This window comes from Delphinus delphis, chromosome 13 (genome assembly GCF_949987515.2).
Source record: "Delphinus delphis chromosome 13, mDelDel1.2, whole genome shotgun sequence".
In the NCBI taxonomy this organism is placed as follows: domain Eukaryota; kingdom Metazoa; phylum Chordata; class Mammalia; order Artiodactyla; family Delphinidae; genus Delphinus; species Delphinus delphis.
The window spans coordinates 3,265,349-3,286,603 of NC_082695.1; the positions used below are offsets into that span (position 1 = coordinate 3,265,349).

The 21,255-nt window shown below is 47.9% G+C and overlaps 1 protein-coding gene and 1 long non-coding RNA gene across 7 annotated transcripts in view; one reads left to right on the forward strand and one right to left on the reverse strand.

The window, feature by feature from the left end:
* The window catches only part of GLT1D1 (glycosyltransferase 1 domain containing 1), a 149,615-nt gene that overhangs the window by 120,189 nt on the left and 8,171 nt on the right, over positions 1–21,255 (reverse strand). For 5 of the 6 annotated variants that reach the window (XM_060027862.1, XM_060027864.1, XM_060027863.1 and 2 more), the window contains 2 exons: positions 6,699–6,847; positions 1,639–1,744 (listed from right to left, as the gene is read on the reverse strand). In XM_060027862.1, the coding sequence (XP_059883845.1) occupies positions 1,639–1,744; positions 6,699–6,847 (255 nt within the window). Of the gene's footprint in view, positions 1–1,638; positions 1,745–6,698; positions 6,848–17,573; positions 17,772–21,255 lie in introns of those variants that run through there. The other variant, XM_060027866.1, reaches the window with a different exon arrangement.
* LOC132435807 (uncharacterized) lies at positions 15,372–19,734 on the forward strand. The gene is made up of 3 exons (XR_009521661.1): positions 15,372–15,568; positions 16,952–17,095; positions 19,468–19,734. It is a non-coding gene; the product is annotated as an uncharacterized lncRNA (long non-coding RNA).

The following is a 21,255-nucleotide window of genomic DNA, read 5'->3' on the forward strand; positions in this document are numbered from 1 at the left end:
CTGTGATTGTTATAAAGAGAAAATGGGGTGTTTCTGTTTCCCCACCAAGCCTCCCAGTTCACTCCAGAATGCTGTACAGATATTATCATTTTCTAAGAATGCCTTGACATGAAGAAGGTTGGGAAGTACAGCTCTGGGTTCTCAGCAGGGGCAATAACTCCCATCCCAGGGGCTAGAAATGTGGGCAGGTGTGTTTAACTGCTGCAGTACCCAGCAGGTGCTGTGGACACGCAGTGTCCAGAGTCTGGGACATGCGGGGCAGCCCCACAATGAATAACTATCCTGCCCAGAATACCCACAGTGACCCTACTGAGAAACCCGCTCGCTGGTTGCTCTCACAAATGGTTTATATATAGCCCAGAAACCCGTATAGGTTAAGAGCCACGTCAAAGAGATTCCTCTTGCCACAACTAGAAACATGAAAATTACCACAGAAAACATCTTGTTAGTGAAGGCAAATATACAGTAAAGGTAGTAAATCAGCCGTGTACAAAGCTAGTAGGAAGGTTAAAAGACAAAGAGTAGGAAAATCACCTGTGTACCACAATCTACATAGTTAAGGGAGATGCAAAACAAAAAGATGTACAATGCGTACGACGTCAAAACCAGTAAATGTTGGGGGGGAGCAGGGTGGGGAAGTAAAAAGGCAGCGTTGTTAAAATGTGCTTGAACTCAGAGACCAGCAAGTTAACATAATCACGTAGATCGATAGACAGTAAATACAGTACGCAACTACGTAACATCTTTGTATGGTGACAGATGGAAACTAGACTTACCGTGGGGATCACCTTCAAATGTAGACACATATTGAATCGCTATGTTGTGTAACAGGAACTAACATAGAGCTGTAGGTCAATCATACTTCAAAACCAACCAATCAAACAAACAAACTCAGAGAAAAAGAGATCCAATTCGTGGTGACCAGAGGCGGGGAGTGGGGAAGGGGCAATTCGATGGAGGCAACCAAAGGTACAAACTTCCAGGTGTAAGACAAAGAAGTCCTAGGGATGTCACGTACAACACGATACATATAATTAACCCTGCCGCATGTTATACGTGAAAGTTAAGCAAGTAAATCCTAAGAGTTCTCACCACAAGGAAAGAAGGTTTTTTTTTCTATTTATTTGAATTTGTATCCATACGAAATGATGAATGTTCAGTAAACTTCCTGTGATAATCGTTTCAAGTACGCAAGTCAAATCATTATGTCGTACAGCTTAAACTTATACAGGGCTGCACGTCAATCGTATCTCAAGGAAACTGGAAAAAATATTCTACTTGGGCAAACTTGATGCAAAGTCAACCCCAACTTGTGTGCTAATCAAGCTTGAGTTTATCCATCTCATCTCTTAGCAAGAATTCTGTTTCTTCCACCACTCAGAACATTCTAAGCACGTTCGTCCAATATTAACTGCAGTCAAAGAACTATTCAAGTGCAATAACTTGTTTACAATGACTATTTGTGGCAAAATAAACAGGCACCAAATGAAAGGAAAGATCAACAAAAAGAAAGAAATTGATTCTACATGGAAAGATGTAAGCCTCCCAAACTACTGGTTTCCTCTGTCTTTGTGTGTCAGTGAATTTCAACCAAAAGGGTTAGATGCTTAACTCCTGTGAAATTCTCTTAAGTCTTACCTGGCTTCTTCTAGGACTTTTCCCATCACTTTGTTTTTTTCTCCCTGCTTAACGTCTTCATTTAAATCAGTTCCACCAAAGATGATTCCAAAAGGAATTCCATGACCTGCAAAATAGGATAATTAACAAAGCACAGTTTACCTTCGGAAACACCCCTTGGTAACCATCCCAAAGCGACGATATCAAAAACTGAAGTTCCCACAACATAGGGGGCAGATTTGGTGGTTTGTTGAATTTTACCCACAGCTCTTCTGAATAGAACAGGTGTCACTGTTAAGAACATGACATGGGGTTAATCACGTGAGACAAGACGATTTTAAATCAATTTGCTTTCAATTTTAACACATGAAAAATGTTGTTGGCCTCCATCTATCAAAGCCAAGCGTATCGTTCGGAAATGGGTTAATCTGGAGCTACTGGTGCTTTTATGACAGAAAAAGAGGGCTTCAAATTTAGATCTGCTGTTCATAGTAACCGTCACCGTGCTGGCAAGGAACCAAGAGGGAGAGGAAAGAGACACAGACTGTATCTTCAGGCACACACAGTACAACAGCAATGATAGAACGTGGAAGGCACAAATATATGGGAACCAAAAATACTGGAGATGTTGCGCGCGTCAAATGGAAAAGGATTCCCCCCGGGAGCGTGTTTATTCTGAATGAAGGGCCCTGGGCTGATGGAAGGCACATTCCCTGGCTGGGTCATTTCACAAGGCACCTAGAGTGCACAGGTCAAGTTAAACAGTGTGCTCACTACACAGGGCTCCCAGAAGGACTTCCAAAGGTCAATAAAAATTTCAAAAGAGCAAAGGCAAACCACTAAACAGACCAGATCTAACTTCAGTCCATACTGGGCTTTCTCAAACAAGCCATCTCTACTGAGATTCAATATGTAAGTGGAGAAGGTACAGATCTTTCCTTGTATTTGCCTTAGAAGTGTTTGTCACGCAAATGAGCAGATTCTATCTTTTCTCTTTCTGGTGAAGTGTCTCTCACTTCACTGCGAAGAATTCAGCCTTTAGCTACTAAGCTCACCAATAACACATAAGAGGTACAGAAAGGCTGTGAGTAAAAAACTCAAATGAAAACTTAAAAAAAAAAATCAAGTGCATTTTGATTAACACAATAGGTGTGTAGGAAAACAATAAACACACATCTCTCTGTACAAAGAACACCTGTGAAAGGATAAACAGAAAAAACCTAGCTGCTGTTGCCTCTATAGAGGGGACCCTGGCAGTCCAGTGGTTAGGGCTCAATGCTTTCACTGAGGGCCCAGGTTCAAGCCCGGGCTGGGGAACTAAGATTCCACAAGCTGCACGGTGTGGCCAAAAGAAAAAAGAAGGAACCCGGAAGGCGACTGATTTGGAACAGGAGAGAAACTTACTTCTTTTCTCTCTATAACACTTTATAGTGTTTGCATTTCTTACTATGGACTGGTGTGACCTTTTCCAAAAATACTAAACAGTCAGGCAGACACGGAAAGGCGAGTGTGGTAGAGATGATTCCTCTTCTGCCATGGGCTTAGACTTTGGGGGATGCTGAGATGGGGAGAATGATTTTAGCATGTGGGATGGACTTGAATCTTTGGGGACCAGAGAAAGGTCTGTTGTAGGTAGAATAATGGCCTCCAAAGACGTCCATCTGTAATTCCCGGAATCTATGAATACGTCACACAGCAAAGGGAAATTAAGGTTTTGACTAATCTCTTCCTGTTTCTTGTTGAGAACATGCTTTAGGCTTGAACCTAAAAGAACAGGCAGCATCAAGTGTCTGATTAAGAAGCCAGGTTCAGGAAACCACGAGATTTTCTTCTCAGCCAGCTACTGGGAGTGACCGGTTTTCAGCATAAGCACTGATGTGGAAAGATCGCTAAGTTATGCACTTAAATATACAAAGTAGGGCTTCCCTGGTGGCGCAGCGGTTGAGAGTCCGCCTGCCGATGCAGGGGACACGGGTTCGTGCCCCGGTCCGGGAAGATCCCACATGCCGCGGAGCGGCTGGGCCCGTGAGCCATGGCCGCTGAGCCTGCACGTCCGGAGCCTGTGCTCCGCAACGGAAGAGGCCACAACAGTGAGAGGCCCGCGTACCGCAAAAAAAAAAAAAAAAAAAATATATATATATATATATACATGTATGTGTGTGTGTGTGTGTGTGTATATATATATATATATATATATACACACACACACACACACACACACAAAGTAAGGCCTGCATATGAAGAGAGGGTCCAACTTCCTATGGTGTGGGAAGCAAGAGAGAGAGCTGGAAGATTAAATAAGGTTTGATACAGTGCAGGGAAACAGGAAGTCACCTTTAGCAATGAGACGTCTGAAAATTTCAGAAGTTGACACATTTTGCTAAGTGAAGTGTTATCCCCATATGATGATTACTGTAGGTAATTGGGGGCCTCAGGTGACATACTACCTCCTGAAAAGCTGCCACTGCCAGGTTATTTAATTCATATTTGGAAAAAGCCACTCACGGCTCAACAACAAAATGATCTGCCCTGCCTCTACTCGGTGGCCGCTGGGCTCTCAGTGAAGTCAAACTGGCCTTGGGAGGGTTAAGAAGAAATATCCAAAAATTGTAGCTGAAGCCAAGAGGATGACTGCATGTACATCCTTTCAAGGTCCAAGGAAGCAGTGTTTTTTGTTTTTGTTTTTGATTTATTTTATTTATTTATTTCTGGCTGCATTGGGTCTTCATTGCTGCACGCGGGCTTTCTCTAGCTGTGGCAAGCAAGGGCTACTCTTCATCGTGGTGCGCGGGTTTCTCACTGCGGTGGCTTCTCTTGTTGCGGAGCACAGGCTCTAGGTACGCAGGCTTCAGCAGTTGTGGCACACGGGCTCAGTAGTTGTGGCTCGCGGGCTCAGTAGTTGTGGCTCGCGGGCTCTAGAGTGCAGGCTCAGTGGTTGTGGAGCACGGGCTCAGTTGCTCTGCAGCATGTGGGATCTTCCCGGACCAGGGCTCGAACCTGTGTCCCCTGCATTGGCAGGAGGATTCTTAACCACTGCGCCACCAGGGAATCCCAGAAGCAGTGTTTAAAGGTCCCCGTGGATTCGTTTTCTAAGAGAAGGTACTGCTGTTTGACCTCAGTATTTACTATTAATTAAGAGCGCATGCTCTGTGCAGTTACATCCAATACTTTGCAGGCAGAGATGCCAATCACTTTGCTGCAGTTGTAATGGTTTATGTTAGAAGTCAATGTGTCTGGTCTAAGGGAGGCCCAGAGAGCTGGTATAACATGATTTCTGGATGTGTCTGGGAGGATGTTTCTGGAAGAGACTAGCATTTGAATCTGTAGTCTGAGGAAGGAAGATCTCCCTCAACAATGCAGGTGGGCCTCACCCAATCCGTTGAGGGCTTGAATAGAACTAAAAGGGGGAGGAAGGGTGAATTCATACTCTCTGCTTAAACTGGGACATCCATCTTCTCCTGCCCTCGGACATCACCACTCCTGGTTCTTGGGCTTCTAGACTCAGACTGGGGCTTACACCGTCAGCCCCCCAATTCTCAGGCTTTCAGACTCGGGTTGAATGAAACCACCGGTTTTCCTGGGTGTCCAGCTTCCAGATGGCAGACTGTGGGAATTCTCAGCCTCTATAATCACATAGCCAATCCCTATAATAAATCTTCACATACGTGTGTGTGTGTGTGTGTGTGTGTGTGTGTGTGTGTGTGTGTGTGTCTATATCTACATCTGCATCTATATCTATATCTCCTCTTGGCTCTGTTTCTCTAGAAAACCCTGACTAACACAGTAGAAAAGATAGCTCCCTGCAACCCTCGGGACTTCCCTGGTGGTCCAGTGGTTAAGACTTTGAGCTTCTACTGCAGGGGGCATGGGTTCAATCCCTGGTTAGGGAACTAAGATCCCCATGCCATGCAGCACAGCCAGAAAAAAAAGAAAAGAAAAGAAAAGAAAAGAAAGCCCCAAAGCTTACGGTTGATTGCCCTGCTGGACATAACCAGTTCTGCAGCTAACCTAATCCTAGCCTATTCAAATTTCAGTCCCTCCATGGATGGATCTAGAGACTGTCATACAGAGTGAAGTAAGTCAGAAGGACAAAAACAAATATTGTATATTAACGCATATATGTGGAAACTAGAAAAATGGTACAGATGAACCGGTTTGCAGGGCAGAAATAGAGACACAGATGTAGAGAACAAACGTATGGCCATCAAGGGGGGAAACTGGGGGTGGTGGTGGGATGAATTGGGAGTTTGGGATTGACATGTATACACTGATGTGTACAAAATGTATGACTAATAAGAACCTGCTGTATAAAAAAAATAATAAAATTCAAAAAAAAATCTCAGTCCCTCAAATGCTCTTTAAACTGGCTTTAGTATCTTAGTAGTTTCTTCATTAATAAATCAGTTGAATAAACTCTCTCCTATGTGCTCACTTCTGTATTTTGTGAAAGAGTCACATTTTTAACTGTTGAAAATTAGACTTTGAGTTAAGAAATACACATCAAAAACATTCAGGATAAAACTCTTCATGCCGTAGGGACTTCCCTGGTGGCGCAGTGGTTAGGAATCCGCCTGCCAGTGCAGGGGACAGGGGTTCAATCTCTGGTCCGGGAAGATCCCACATGCTGTGGAGCAACTAAGCCCATGCACCACAACTACTGAGCCTGCGCTCTAGAGCCTGTGAGCCACAACTACTGAGCCCACATGCCACAACTACTGAACCCTGCGTGCCTAGAGCCCGTGCTCCGCAACAAGAGAAGCCACCGCAATGAGAAGCCCGTGCGCAGCAACGAAGACCCTATACAGCCAAAAATAAATAAGTAAATTATTTTTAAAAACTGTAAAAAAAAAAATGACTCCTCATGCCGAAAAACAGCTTCAGTATATATGCATCCATTCTCAATTGGTGTAGTTACATCGTTTTTAGAAAACTACTCCGTTTAGAAGAGCAAAGCAAAAAGATGATTGTATCCCTTCCATTTCTGAGCAGGGATAAGCTGCTTCATCGATGTTTAACTTGAAATCGCAGGCGCTCTGGTTTTGTGACTGCTAGGGCTCCACCTTTGGGGAAGGGGGGGTTACCTGGCAAAAGTCTACCCCCTCTATATAGATGAAGAGCCATAGCTGCCTCCAAGCTCTCAGCCTTGATGAAGTTGGAGATTTCGGATGGGCTTTCAAAGTCCAAGGCATTTTTCAGAATACACACGTGACCCGCAGCTTCTAGATGGTCCCTTTATCAAAACATACACAGAGAAAGAAAAAGACAGGAGAGAAAAACATTAAAAGGGCACAAGTTGCTGCTGTGGTTAAAACTGAAAACCAATGCAGAGATCAGTCAAATCAGAAGTTAATACTACATATTTTCTGAATTGTCCTTGAGAGACAACCCACCTAAAATACCTTCATCCACCAGTCTCAGACACCAGGACTGGGACTGGCACCGAGGCCAGCCGGATGAAGGGCCAATTCAGGAAGGCTTGGCAGCCTTGACACATGAGGCACCCACGGCTACTTCCAGTGACATGTGCTGCACCAGAAAGCTCCCTCCCCTTCTTTAATTCTTTGATTTCACTTTTTCCTCCTGTTTCTCAAAGTTTGTGTTTAGGCATCTGTGACTCAGTTTTTCATCAAGAATTCAAAAGTCACCCATTATCAGAGCTTCAAGAAATACTCCATGGCCTTTCCATTCTACCTCCCAAATATCTTTCAAATATGTCTCTTTTCTTCTCATCCCGGTTCAGTTCCTTGCAACAGAAATCTAAAATACAAATCCGATAAACCAAAAAGAAACTTCCTGAGTGGCAGAAATAGCATGGGCAAAATCAAAGGACAAATGAGAAACTGGGGGGGAAAAAACACAACTACTTACAACACTTACAAAAGGAAAGAAGCTAATTTGCTTAATATGTAAAGAACTCTCATAAATCAATAAGAAAAAACCCTAACAACCCAATAGAAAAATAGGTATCACCATAATATTGCAGTCCATGACAAACAAAAACAAAAAAATAACCCCTACAATTGGGCTTTTAAATATGAGAAATGGGGATCAACTTCAGTCATCCTTTTAATGTAGAAAATCTGTAAAGAACAAGAGTCTGCCTATGGCTTCATGAAATAAACATTCCTATACTGGGTAAACTGGTACAACCTCTTCTGTGGGCAAAGCAGAAACAGCTAATATATTTAAAATGCACAAACTCTGTGACCAAACAACTCCACTTCTCAGAACTGATTCCAAAGACACACTTGGATATGAGTGCAAAACATGCACCCAAGAGTAAGCACCGAGGCTACATCCGAAGCAGCAAAAAGACTAACACGGACCTCAGCGTGCGTCAGGAGGGGACCAGTCACATTATGGCGCATATGAGGTACTCAGGGCTGATGCCATGAAAAGAGGGCAGATCACTGTGCAGTCATTTAGAATGAACTCCAAGGCACAGTGTTAATGAAAAGAGGACACACTGTTAATGAAGTGTGCTTCAAAAGGCGAAGAACACTTTGTGCATACACAGTATGTGTGCACAGAACATCTCTAGAAGGACACAGAAGAAATAGGTAATAATGATTCTGTGTAAAGAGGACTGGGGACCAGGGTGGGGGAGAGATTATCTTCTCATCACAGACCATCTTGCATGGCTGGATTCTTTGACCAGGTGCATATATTATCTTTTTTTTTTTTTTTTTTTTTTTGCAGTACACGGGCCTCTCACTGTTGTGGCCTCTCCCGTGGTGGAGCACAGGCTCCAGACGCGCAGGCTCAGTGGCCATGGTCATGGGCCCAGCCGCTCTGCGGCATGTGGGATCTTCCCTGACTGGGGCACGAACCCGTGTCCCCTGCATCAGCAGGCAGATTCTCAACCACTGCGCCACTAGGGAAGCCCTATCTTATCTTTTAAAATTGTTTGAGGTGCATGTGAATATACAACCAATCCAACCAGGTTCATTAAAACCCTCAAATGGGGACTCCCCTGGCAGTCCAGTGGTTAAGACTCTGTGCTTCCACTGCAGGGGATGCGGGTTTGATCCCTGGTTGGGGAACTAAGATTCTGCATGCTGCATGGCACAGCCAAAATAAAAATTAAAAAAACAAAACAAAAAACCTCAAATGGCTTGGGGTAGTCAGCCCAACTGTCAACTCCATGAGAATGGGGCCTGGATCTGTCTTGCTTACTGAATGAACTAATGGCTGAATGTGTCTCTGGGATCAAGTCCAAACACCCCAGCCTAGCACACAACACCCTTCATAGCCTGCATCCCCTGCACAGCCAGGCACATCCCACTCTTGACACCCTTAGCTCCAGTCCAGCCCTTCCACCTGCAGGACACGCAACACATCATGTCTTCTGAGCCCCATGACCATGTCCCGACATTCCCCAATGCCAGCTCCCTTCAGTGAAATCTGACAGCCCCTGCTGCTAACACAGCCGTCTCTCTCACTGTTTCCATTGTTCTCCGAGCCCATCGCTACCACAATCACTCTGGGATGCAGTTATATGAACAAGGCAGTCACATCGTACTTAGTGCTTCTATTGCAGAATCAATAACCTACAAGGACCTATTGTATAGCACAGGGAACTATACTCAATATCTTGTAATAACCTATAATGGAAAAGAATCTGAAAAAGAATGTATGTGTGTGTGTGTGTGTGTGTGTGTGTGTGTGTGTGTGTGTGTGTAGAGAACTGAATCACTTTGTGGTACACCTGAAACCAATGCAACATTGTAAATCAACTATACTCCAAAAAAAAGAAACAATAGCTCAGTGATAAAACAGAGTCCTAGATCCTCCTGAAGTGATACAGATAACAATGTGATGCATCTCTTTGAGTCGTTCTGCAAGAACTAAGACCCCTCACCCAGGTGGAGGATGGTGACTACACACTGAGCGTAACCATGTGGACCCTGAGGACTGAGGTTCTCAGAACATCACTCCGTTACCTCTCCACCAGCCAATCAAAAGAAAGGCATGCACCTTGCAGCCCTCATCCCAAATGTTGCCTTTAAAAACCCTTCCCTGAAAACCACTGGGGAGTTTGGGTCTTTGGAGCATGAGCTGCCCATTCTCCTTATTTGGCACCCACAATAAACACTGTACTTTCCTTCACCACGACCTGGTGTCAGTAGATCGGCTTTGCTGTGCATCGGGTGCGTGGACCCGAGGTTCGGTTGAGTAACACAGTGAGAAGTGCCCACTGCTCACTCGGCAGCACACACCAGAGCCCCACGAGCATCTCTGCCGTCTTGTCTCTCCTCTGCTGCATCATCCCAGGTCCTTCCAAATCATTTTCGAATCTCTACTCTCCCTCCCTATGTCGCCACCTCAGTCTCTCACTCTGCAATTCTGCTAGCATTCAATCCAGAACCTTCACTGTGGCAACCATTCGGCTCACGCCGGCCAGGCCAGCTGCTCTCTCCTGCTGGCTCTTCAGCTGCCTCGGCTTCTCAACTCCACAAGCCCCTTCCTGCCTCAGGGCATCCGCACATACAGGTCCCTTGGCCAGGAATGCTGTTCCCAGCCTCTCTCCCTCTTCACCCAGCTAACCTACAGGTTTGAAACCCTAGCTTAAAAAGTTATTTCTCATACACATATGTTCACAGCGGCACTATTCATAGTAGCCAGTAATTGGAAACCACCCAAATGTCCTTCAACTGATGGATGGACAAGCAAAATGTGATATGTCCGTCAACGGAATGTATTATTCAGCTATAAAAGAATAAGTACTGATGCATTATGTAAGGTCCTCAAAAAGGACCACATAGCATATGATTCCATATATAGGAGATGTCCAGAACAGGCAAATCCATGGGGACAGAAAGATTCGTGGTTGCCCAGAGCTGGGGAAAGGGGCATGGGGGGGGTGACTGCTAACGGGTCTGGGGTGCCTTTTGAGACGGCTGAAAATGTTCTGAAATTAGATAGTGGCAATGGTGTGTGACTTTATGAATATACTAAAACCCACTGAATTGGATGCTTTTAAAAGGGTGAATTTTATGGTATGTGAATTATACCTCAATAAAAGAAACTGTATGAGAAAGAAAAAACTGTTTCTCAGGGGAGCCTCCCAGACCCCACCCCACCCAGAACTAGGTCTGTCCTTCGAACATACTCTTACCACCCAGCACTTCTTCCTAGCACTGATCATATTGTAATTAAATAATCTGTGTAATCGTATGTTCGTGCTAGAAGGCTGGAAACTTCTTTCAAATGACAGGGCTTAGCACTGAGCTGATGTGCTAAAAATTCTCCGGCTGAACGGCTGCTGGCTTCTGCAGGGCTCACCTGTCCTTCCCTGCCTCCACGCCCAGGGTCTTCACAGTGCTGTGCCCACTAGAGATGCTCAATAATAAATATTTGCTAAACGAAAACAATAACCGACAATGATTACATCAGGGGGAGGAAAGGAAATAGCCTCTTCCCACTGACTTAATGTACATCTGCAGTTTCTGAAACTGAGCAGGACCCTGTGGGGCTACTGGGCTCAGAAGCCTTTCTGTGTCCCCCATCTCGTTTGTAGGAAATACGCTGCAGCCTCCATGACCTTCCTGAGTTCCAAAGGGCAGGTTCAAACAGTTGCTAATCAGCGGAGGGAGGGGATGCAGAGACAAGTGGGGAGCAGCTAAGACACAATAGAGCAGGGGGATGGGATGAAGTAGGAGACTGGGATTGACATATATACACTACTGTGTATAAAACAGATAACTAATGAGAACCCGCTCTATAGCACAGGGAACTCTACTCAATGCACTGTGGTGACCTAAATGGGAAGGAAATCTAAAAAAGAGGGGATATATGTATACATATAACTGATTCACATTGCTGTATAACAGAAACTAACACAACACTGTAAAGCAACTACACTCCAATAAAAATTAATTAAAAAAAAGAAACTATAAAAAGAACTATAAAACTATAAAAAAGAAACCTTGGGGCAGGGTCCTGGTTCCACCCCAAGGGATACACAGAACAATATCTTTGAGCTCTTCTGCAGAACTAAAACCCCCAACAAATAGAAAATGTTAACTACTTGATAAAGCAGTTTTCATTCCAGAGAGGTCACAGTTTTATAACCTCGGGAACCACAGAAGCTCACCAGATCCCCTGAGGCCAGATTAAAGGACTGTATCCTTAGCAGCAACCCCGCCCTTGACCCATTGCTATAAAACTCCTCAGGGACTTCCCTGGTGGTCCAGTGGTTAAGACTCCGCGCTTCCACTGCAGGCGGCATGGATTCAATCCCTGGTTGGGGAACTAAGATCCCGATTGCCGCATGGCTTGGCCAAAACAACTCCTCACCAAATCCTCCCAGGTTGGGACACACAGTTTTTGAGGGCATTAGCCCACTGTGGCCCCCTCTGCCTGGCAAAGCAATAAAGCTATTGTTTTCTACTTCACCCAAAACTCTGCTTCCGAGATTCGATTTGGCACTGGGGCACAAAGGCCAGGTTTTCGGCATCATTTCCTTGGCATCTTCTAAAGAAAAAGTAGCAAACTTGAATAGGCTCAGGCTTTTTTCCTTCCCATATGCTTGGCACTCACAGCAGAGTTCAAACTTAGACCAGCAGAAGGCAGCTGGGCAGTAGGGTCAGGGTGGCATTGGACGCCACGATGTTTGTCTTTCTTCCTTTTTTTTTTTTTCCCCTTCCAGTGAGTTTCCAGAAAGTCTTGTTTGCTTCTGTTATCTAAAGTGCTTCCCATTCAAATAAAAATACTTGTATACACCGTCTTCCAGACGAAGGCTGAGGGAAGGACACAAGTCACAGCCGCTGTACAAAGTGCTGCTGTCGCTCGGGGACGCTGCGTTCACTGGGGCGCCAGGACGCTCATCCAAGCACTGACTTCTAGGACTCCCTCCTCTGGACCTCGGAAGCCTCAATCCTTCGCCTTTTCTTCTTTCCCATCTCTCTCTCGTCTTATTTTGTATGTATGTATGTATGTATGTGTGTACGTATTCTATTTTAAAATTTTTTTGGCTGTACCTTGCGGCTTGCGGGATCTTAGTTCCCCAACCAGGGACTGAACCTGGGCCCTTGGCAGTGAAAGTGCAGAGTCCTAACCACTGGACCACCAGGGAACTCCCTTCTTTTCCATCTCTTTTCCTGCCTTTCCCTAAACCCTTAGCAGTGCTGCAGACAAACTCTAGGTGTGAGGCCCAGGAGTCTAGCGAGCCTCTGATAGTCCGGTTTAGAGCAAGGGGTCAGCATGCCCTCCCTGGAAATGGTCAGAGAGTAAATACCTCTGGGCTGGCAGGTGGCTGATCTCTGGCCAACTGCTCAGCTCTGCTATTTATTTCAGCCTAGCAGGAGGCGCACTTTGAAACTCTGATCTCCTGTTACCTCGTCACTAAAGCAACGGTGTGACTTTCGTTTTTGTTTTTTTTACATCTATGACTTGTGCAATTTAAACTTCGACCTTCACTGTTAGCAACTGATCTGAACCCCTTCGCCTGATTTAGAGGATCCTCAAGATTGCCTGGTTCTTCTGGAAACTGGGGATTAGAGGTGAATGGGGGCCCGTGGGTCCCCTCGTTGCACCCGGCTTCTAGCTGACCCAGGTGACACCATGGCGACACAGACCAAATGGAGACGCAGAGAGCAGCGCTGCTGGGCAGGCCAGGCTCCCTGATTCTCGTCCACACAAGAGCCCATGGAACAGTGCCAGCAAACCGCATACCCCAAGCATAGCTCCGTTTTGTTCAGAGGTGAAAAAAACCTCTGATGCAGGTTCCTAAAATTTATAGTGCTGAGGAGACAGCCCCAGAGAGTAGGCCCTGATTAGGGTTTTAAAAATTCTAGCAAACAGCCCCTAGGTTAGAAGGGAAAGTCACCTGACCCAGGGCAGACTGATTGTACCGAAGGATATGTAAGGTGCCACATAGACAATAAAACGGTCCCTCTCTAGTTATCAATCCCCAGACAAATATTCCCCCCACATGCCTTCCCCATCACCTACACCTTCTAAAAAACTCCTAGACGGCAGAGGCCCAAGGTTACTACAAAGACCCCAATATACCCAGCTTTTCTTGGTTTTCTCTCAGTATTTTCCCTCTATAATGAAGGAAGTTGTGGATTTTTTTTTCCCCTCACTCCTGATGAAGTTAATTTGTAGATCAGGACCCACAAAGTGGAGGCCACCCCGTGGCCCGGCTGACGTCACAAATCTCAGCGTACGTCAGTCTGTGCACAGGACGGGCCTCGTGGTCAAGGAAACAATACGGATCAGTCACGATGCTCTGACCCATCTCCGGCGTGGTCTCTGACCCTAGAAAAATAGGGCCTGCTGCCTTGTAAGGGAACCCCCGATGGCCCGGCCAGTCAGGCCCTGTTTCCATGTTGTTGCTTCTGAGGTTCTATAAAAGTCGCTCTCAGCCAACATCCCTCAGAAGAGGGCCAGGCTGTGGGAGGCGCGGCGCCCCCCAATCCATGGACGGTTTTCCCTTGAATAAGGGGCATCAGCGTCATTGCTAAACTGTATTCGTTCTGTCGTTTGACACTCTCCATATTCAATTGCCAAGCCCTGTGCGTTTCACTTCTTAAATATGTCACTTCCAAATGGCATCTCCTCTGCCACCATCCTGATCTACCCTTCAGGCTGCAGCCAGACCACCTTCGATGACATATAAACCTGATAGCGTTTCGTGGCTGCATCCCGTGCCTGACACAAAACTGCAGGTCCTATGTGACGCGCATCCTACCTGCCTCTCGGCCACGTCTGCAGGCTCCCCCGAGGGCGGGGTTTGTCAGCCTCGGTACCACTGACATTTGAGCTCGTTCAGTCTTTGTCGTGGGGCTGTTCTGTGCATTGCAGGGTGTGTGGCTGCACGCCTGGCCTCTACCCACTGGATGCCAGGAGCCCGTCACCCCCAGTTGTGACAACAAAAACGTCTCCATGTACTACTCCATGTCCCCGGGGGGCAGAATCACTCCTTCCTCCTCTGCACATTCTCTTGGCCTCTGCTCCCACGGAGAATCACTGACCTAGAACATTCTATACTGCTAAGTTTGCACAACTCAGTTTGGGAAGGGATCTGCTCTTGCCCACATCCTACCTGCCGCCCCTCTGCCCGAGACACCTGCCCAAACACTAACCCTTCCCTGCCTCGCCAGCTCGGGTTCATGTTCTGACGAAGAGCCCACGTTTGTTAAGTGCATCTAAGCACCAGGCCTGGTTCAAAACACTGAAAATGTATTAACTCGTATTTGATCCTGAGAACAAGCCTCTGTGGCAGGTCTGAGCTGCAACTATGTAACCTGGCTTAGACCTTAGGGATTTTAAGCAGGGAAGCCGCCTTGTGAAGGCAGGAGGTCTGCTCCAGAGCCTGTGTCTTTCTACCAGTTTGCGATGCCTGAACCATCCCACGTCTAGCCTGGGGTGGTTCCCCAGAGCATCCTACACGTCCAGTCCTGTACGGATGTGCCCATCACAAGTCAGCACCGCTATTATGTATCGGGTGTTCATTCACAACTACAAGCTTGAGTGTGCAAGAACAGACTCATTTCTTCTTTTTGTAAGTCTCTTCTTAATTAACTCAGACACCCTCCCCTGCGAGACTGATGAGGACCCCGACCTTACTCATTTGAGGGGGGGGCTCCCTCCGCTGCTGCCCAGGGTCCCTTGAGGGTCGCAGGGGTCTTCCACAGAGAACGTTTGAGGAGCTCCTCTGGTTCTCACTGCTTCCTGGTAATTGGCTCCCAGGGAACTCTGTCACCATGGAAACCTCCCTGCCCTCCCCTTCAGGAGACCAAGCATCCTCTCCTCAAGGAACCTAGGCTTTCACAAGACAGAAGATGTCTTCCAGCAACTTCCGCTTTTCCTTTTTTCTTCCCCCCCACCCCCAGCCATCCTTCCTGAGTGAAGGGGAGACCAAAGCCTGGCTCTGAAGACAGAGCAAAGCACAAAGAACAATCTTTATTCTGCGTCATGCACAGCCAGGAAAACAAAGAACAAAGTAAGTAAAGGGCCCTGCACCCTGCTGAATGTCCGTGGAAGTGCCCGCCTGGCTCCCCTGAGGGCCCTTTGGTGGCTGCAAGCCTTTGGAAGATTGGGGCTCCGGTGTACAGCTCGAGTGAGGGGTGCAGTGTTAAATAATGGATGTTCTCGCTAGTTTCCACAGCATAAACTATGGGTGCAGGCTAAGCTGGACTGGCCCCTCTCTCTCTGACCTCCTTTCCTTGCCGTAGGCCAGAGAGCATGGATTCTTTCTGTTTCTCAAGGCTGTCAAGCTTGCTCTGACCCCAGGACCTGTATCTGTGCTGTTACTCTGTCCCAGGTCCATCCATCCTTCCAGATCCTTGAGTGGCTGCCTCCTTCTGTCACTGGGGTCTTGGCCTGGATGTCACCTCCTCAGAGAGTCCTCCTCTGAAGCCACAGCCCCAGTCGCCTCCTTCATTTCTGGTTAATCCTGCAGTCTCTCTCCCCCCCACTGGAATGTGCTCCGTGAGGGCAGAGACCACCATGTGCCTCCTGGCTGTTTATGTCCAAATGGGTGACAGCTGGGACTTCCCTGGCGCTCCAGTGGTTAAGACTCTGCACTTCCACGGCAGGGGGCAGGGGTTCGATCCCTGGTGGGGGAATTAAGATCCCGCATGCCACACGGCCAAAAAATAAATAAATAAACAGTGGTGACCGTAGCTGCCTTCCAAATGAGTGATAGCAGGTGCCACTGACTTAAGATAAACCTGTGCAGTGAAAATCCTCATGGGAAAAACCTAACCGTAAACTTCCGAAGACTGATGTATCCTGTCGCTGCTGCTCTTTAGGAGAACAGGACGTGAAAGGGGAGGTGTGGCCGCAATCACTCATTTGGATGATGAGGAAGAAGGCCCACAGAGGGGAAGTCAATTGAGAAATTTCATGAAGCAAGTCAGTTTGCGTAAAAAAAAAAAAAAACAAAAAAAAGCTGCTATGAAACTGCAGGCACTAATCAGCTCCCTCCCTGCCCTGGGGACTTACCTTCCAGCAGGGAGAAGAGAAAAAGGAATAAACCTAGAAAACAAGATAACTGCAGGAAAAAACAAATGTTAAGAAGAGAACCAAGCAAGGAGATGGGGAACGTGGAAATGGCTGAGGGGAAGAGGGAAGGCTACTTTGTGGGTTTTTCTGTTTTGTTTTTTCGCCACACTTCGCAGGCACGCGGGATCTTAGTTCCCTGACCAGGGATTGAACCCGTGCCTCCTGCAGTTGAAGCTTAGAGTCTTAACCATTGGACCGCCAGGGCAGTCCAAGGAAAGGCTACTTTGGATGGCAGGTCCAGTAACACTGGTTTGCACTTTTGCTGCGCCTTCTGCCTGGAAATCCTGGTCCACCCCTACTCCCACCCCCACCCCGCCAGGCCACTCCAGCTTCAAGGGACCCTCGTCGCACCCAGGATGCTGCGCAAACGTCACTCTAAGAAGGAGGCCTCCCCGGAGCATCCCGCCTAAAACAGCGCACGCGCACAAGCGGCCCTCACGGGTGTGTGTACACGGATCTATAGGTATCACTGTATATTTATACCCATGTGTTTGTATTCTTTCTCTCCCGTCCCCGCAAACGTGCCGTGTCCCGAAGCCCCGACTTCGCATTCCGTCGCCGCCTCCCCAAACCTAGGGCGCTCACGATCGATCAATACGGAGCGTCCGTGAAGACGGCCGCGCCGAGATGCGCCCGCAGAACGCCGAGCAGCCTCCGCCGCGCTGAGGCCTGCCTCGCGGGGCCGCCCAGGCGCCGGGCACCTGGATACCTTTCCACGGCGTCAGCGGCCGAGCGGCATCGGGGGAGCGTTAGGACCGCAGCGCCGGGCAGGTCCCGGGCACCCGCGCCGGAGTCAGACACGCGCCCCTCGCCGCCCCGCGCTACCCCGGGCCCCGCACCCTCTGGCCGGTCCGTTTGGGCGCGCGGTTCGGGGAGGCCGGGCCGACCCCCGCACCCCCGGCCGGTGCCCCCGCCGGGACCCGGGCCGCCGCCGCACCTACCGGACGCGCTGGGCCGTGATGGCGTTGCCCGTGTGCCGCCGGAGCACCGCCAGGAACAGGAGCCGCATGGTGCCGCCGCCGCCCGGCCGTCCACCGCCCGCCAAGGCCGGGCCCGGGGCGGGGCGGGGACGCGGGCCGGGGCGGCCGGGGTCCGTCAGCCCGCCCGCCGCTCCCCAGGCTGTGCCCGCGCTCGCCAGTTCCGGGGCTCAGGGGCGCGCGGGGCGGCGGCGGGGGGGCGTGTCCGGGGCGGGTGGGGGACTGGGGGCGGGGACCGTCCCACGGGACCAGCGGCAGGGGATCCCTGGGTCCCCTCCAAGGGAACCAGAAGGGACTCCCATAGGGGTTCCCGGAGCGGCCGCAGGTCTGCTTCCATGGGGACTGTCACCAGAGGTGATTTCGGGTCCCTTCGCACAGAGACAAGGGGTGGGTGGCCACAATCCTCTGCCACAGGGACCAGGGTTGGCCACAGGCTCCCCACCACACACACACACACACACACACACACACACACACACTCTCAGAGGGACCAGGGTGGCTGCGCGCTGCTGCCATGGGCACCAGGGGTCCGCGGGTCCCTTTCCACGGTGGTCAGCACCAGGGGCGATGGCCGATTCCCTGCCACAGGGACCAGAGGAGGCCATGGGTGGACTCCCAAGGGGACCAGGGTGAGCAGTGTCCACTCCCGTGGGGCCACCACCAGGGATTTCCGGTATCTCTTGAAAATGAGAGATGGGGCAATAGCAGCCACCTTTCCCACAGTACACAGAGCTAAGAAGCAGGTGCCCCTTCAGAAGTGCTGAGAGAAACTGAGGGCTATTTAAAGTTTTAGTTAGAGCAAAAGTTCACTCCAACTGGGTAGCACAGAGCCGGAAGTGGCCAGGAGGGCCCCCAAACAGGAGCTGCGGTGAGGCTTTTATACCTGAAGGCATAAGCAAAGCAAGGCAATCATTGATTGGCTACTGCTGAAAGTCTAGTTGGCTCTTTGTGATTGGTTGTCTTTAGGTTTCGATTCTGTAACCTTGAGGCATTTACAGCTTAGGTTTTGGTTTAAGGAAGAACCTGGGCATTTAAGCCCCCTCAGTCAGGTGGCCTCCTTGCTTAACAGATGGGCCCTGAGCTCCCCAGTTTACCACAGTGGTTGTAAGTGCATTTCAATTCCTTTGTGAGCTCAATCTGTATTCCTGCTGTTATAAGTTGAAGTTTATATCTTGGCTCCATAGTCACCAGGGACAGAGACCTCTCTCTTTCTTCTCCAGCATGGTCTTGTTTGGCCTTTATTATTTATTTAAATTATTTATTTATTTATTTATGGCTGCGTTGGGTCTTCGTTTCTGCGCCTGGGCTTTCTTTAGTTGCCGCAAGCGGGGGCTACCCTTCGTTGTGGTGCACAGGCTTCTCATTGCGGTGGCTTCTCTTGTTGCGGAGCAGGGGCTCTAGAGCACGCGGGCTTCAGTAGTTGTGGCATGTGGGCTCAGTAGTTGCGGCTCGCAGGCTCAGTAGTTGTGGCGCTCAGGCTTACTTGCTCCATGGCATGTGGGATCTTCCCAGACCAGGGCTCAAACCCATGTCCCCTGCATTGGCAGGCGGATTCTTAACCACTGCGTCCCCAGGGAAGTCCCTGGCCTTTATTCTTAAGATGGCCTCTAGGTGCAATGTGACTGCCAGAGCTCCACCCATCACATTCACATTACAGGCCAGCAAGAAGGAAGGGCAAAATGGTGCATTTCATTTTAAGGGCCCCTCCTGGAATTACACACTGCCTCTGTGACTTTATCTTACTGTGCACATGACCACATCTTCCACCCAAGGCAGCTGGGAAATACAGTTTGTTAGCTGGGTACCTTGCCACCCTGAATAAAATGGTGGACTAGGATGTGGACATTATCTTTTTCAGGGCTACCATTCAATCCACTTCAGAGGCCCCTTTCACAGATGGCTGTGTGTATGAAGGCCCCCAGTGACTCATCTGGGACTGTTCTCCACACACGCCCTCCCCCTCCCCCCCACACTCTCTGTCCCTTCTGTACTGACCCCATATTCTGTTTCGTGATCAGGGAGTGGTCAGCCCACCCCTCACCCTGGTCCTGAGCTCACTTACAGCTCTAACCTCCGCTTGCTGGGGACAACATCCTGCACTGGGAAGGCCCTCAATAGATGTTTGTTGGATTAAATAAAACCACTGAATTTGCTGTTGTGAGATTTTATTCCCATGAGAGTGCATTCCTGATTTTTCTTTAGTGAAAGTCAGTGCTGCCACAATAGGATTTTCTGGGCTGAAACTGGCTTTTATTCGATTTTTCTGGAATACACCAGTTCCATAAGGTAAGAGATTCTGACATATCTTTGGGGGCCCATAACTTTATCTTTTCATGGCTTCCGTTTACCCATTTGGAAAATAAGAACTATAAACAGTATCATAGTTAATTAGTTCATTTTGATGAAGTCCTTTATGATTCTCCCAAATAGGTAATATAAAAGAGTACGAAGACAACTGTGTTATTATTCAATAATGTAGAAATAATTACGGGGGGGCGGTGGAACAGAAAAGTTTGTTGGCATCTCTTAGGAGATTTCTCCAGATGCTTCTAACATAAGGGTCTTAAAATATTTGTAGACAAAAACGTGTTTTTCCTTTGATCATAGTGTTTGCTCAGACCATCTCTTTAGTTCCTGGCACCAGGGAATATTATCTACCCTGTATAAAAGTGATAGTGTTTTCAAGGGAGGGCACTGTGGGCATATTGACTTTAGAAATGGGTCTGTGATAAAAATCAACACTTCAGGGGAATTCCCTGTAGGTCCAGTGGTTAAGATTCTGCACTCTCACTGCCGAGGGCCTGGGTTCCATCCCTGATCCGGGAACTAAGATCCTGCAATCCACGTGGTGCAGCCAAAAAAAAAAAAAAAAAGCAACACTTGACGTCTTTCTCTCTTTTTTTTCCTTTCATGATATTAACAAGTGAGGCATTCTGCTTATTTCCATCAGAGTTTTCCATCTTTGCACCATCATTCCTCTCCATAGTACTGAGAACTACAAATGCTGTGTGTGTGTGTGACAGAGACAGAGACAGAGAGAGATCTTCATAAAAAAAAAAAAGATACATGCAGAACTGAACTGTGGTTTAAGTGCACTGGTTATGTTTCCTTTTTCTGGCTTTCACTGACAGCACTTGAAAGTGACCAAATGCAAAAGAACAAAGCTGTTGGTCTGAAAGTAACTAGTTCCCTCCAGTGTCGTTTAATGAACATGTGGAAGTCAACCGGGAGTGAGTGATTTTCCCTTGAGCTTCGGGCAAGAAAGCAGGCCTGTGATTCCCACTGCTGTTCTGACAGCTGCGCAGACTCATTTCATAACTTTTCGGCAGGAGGATGCTCTCCCCAAAGATTCTCAGCACTGCTGAACGAGACAGTGAGTCTGACAGCATTTGGTGCAGCTATAAGGCTTCCTATTTCTAATTACGGAAGAGACACAAGTCCAATTCTGTGCACATTGGAGGTTTACTAAAGGGAAGATGTTCTAACTGCTTCCAGTAACAACCTGTTATTTGCAGAGGCCCATAGTTAATCTTTAAAAATTTCAATTAACTTTTATTACATAACCAAGTTTTGTTACATAGCCATACAGATAAACAAAGCAGAATTTTAAAATCACACAGCATCCCACTATCTGAGAAAAAGGCTA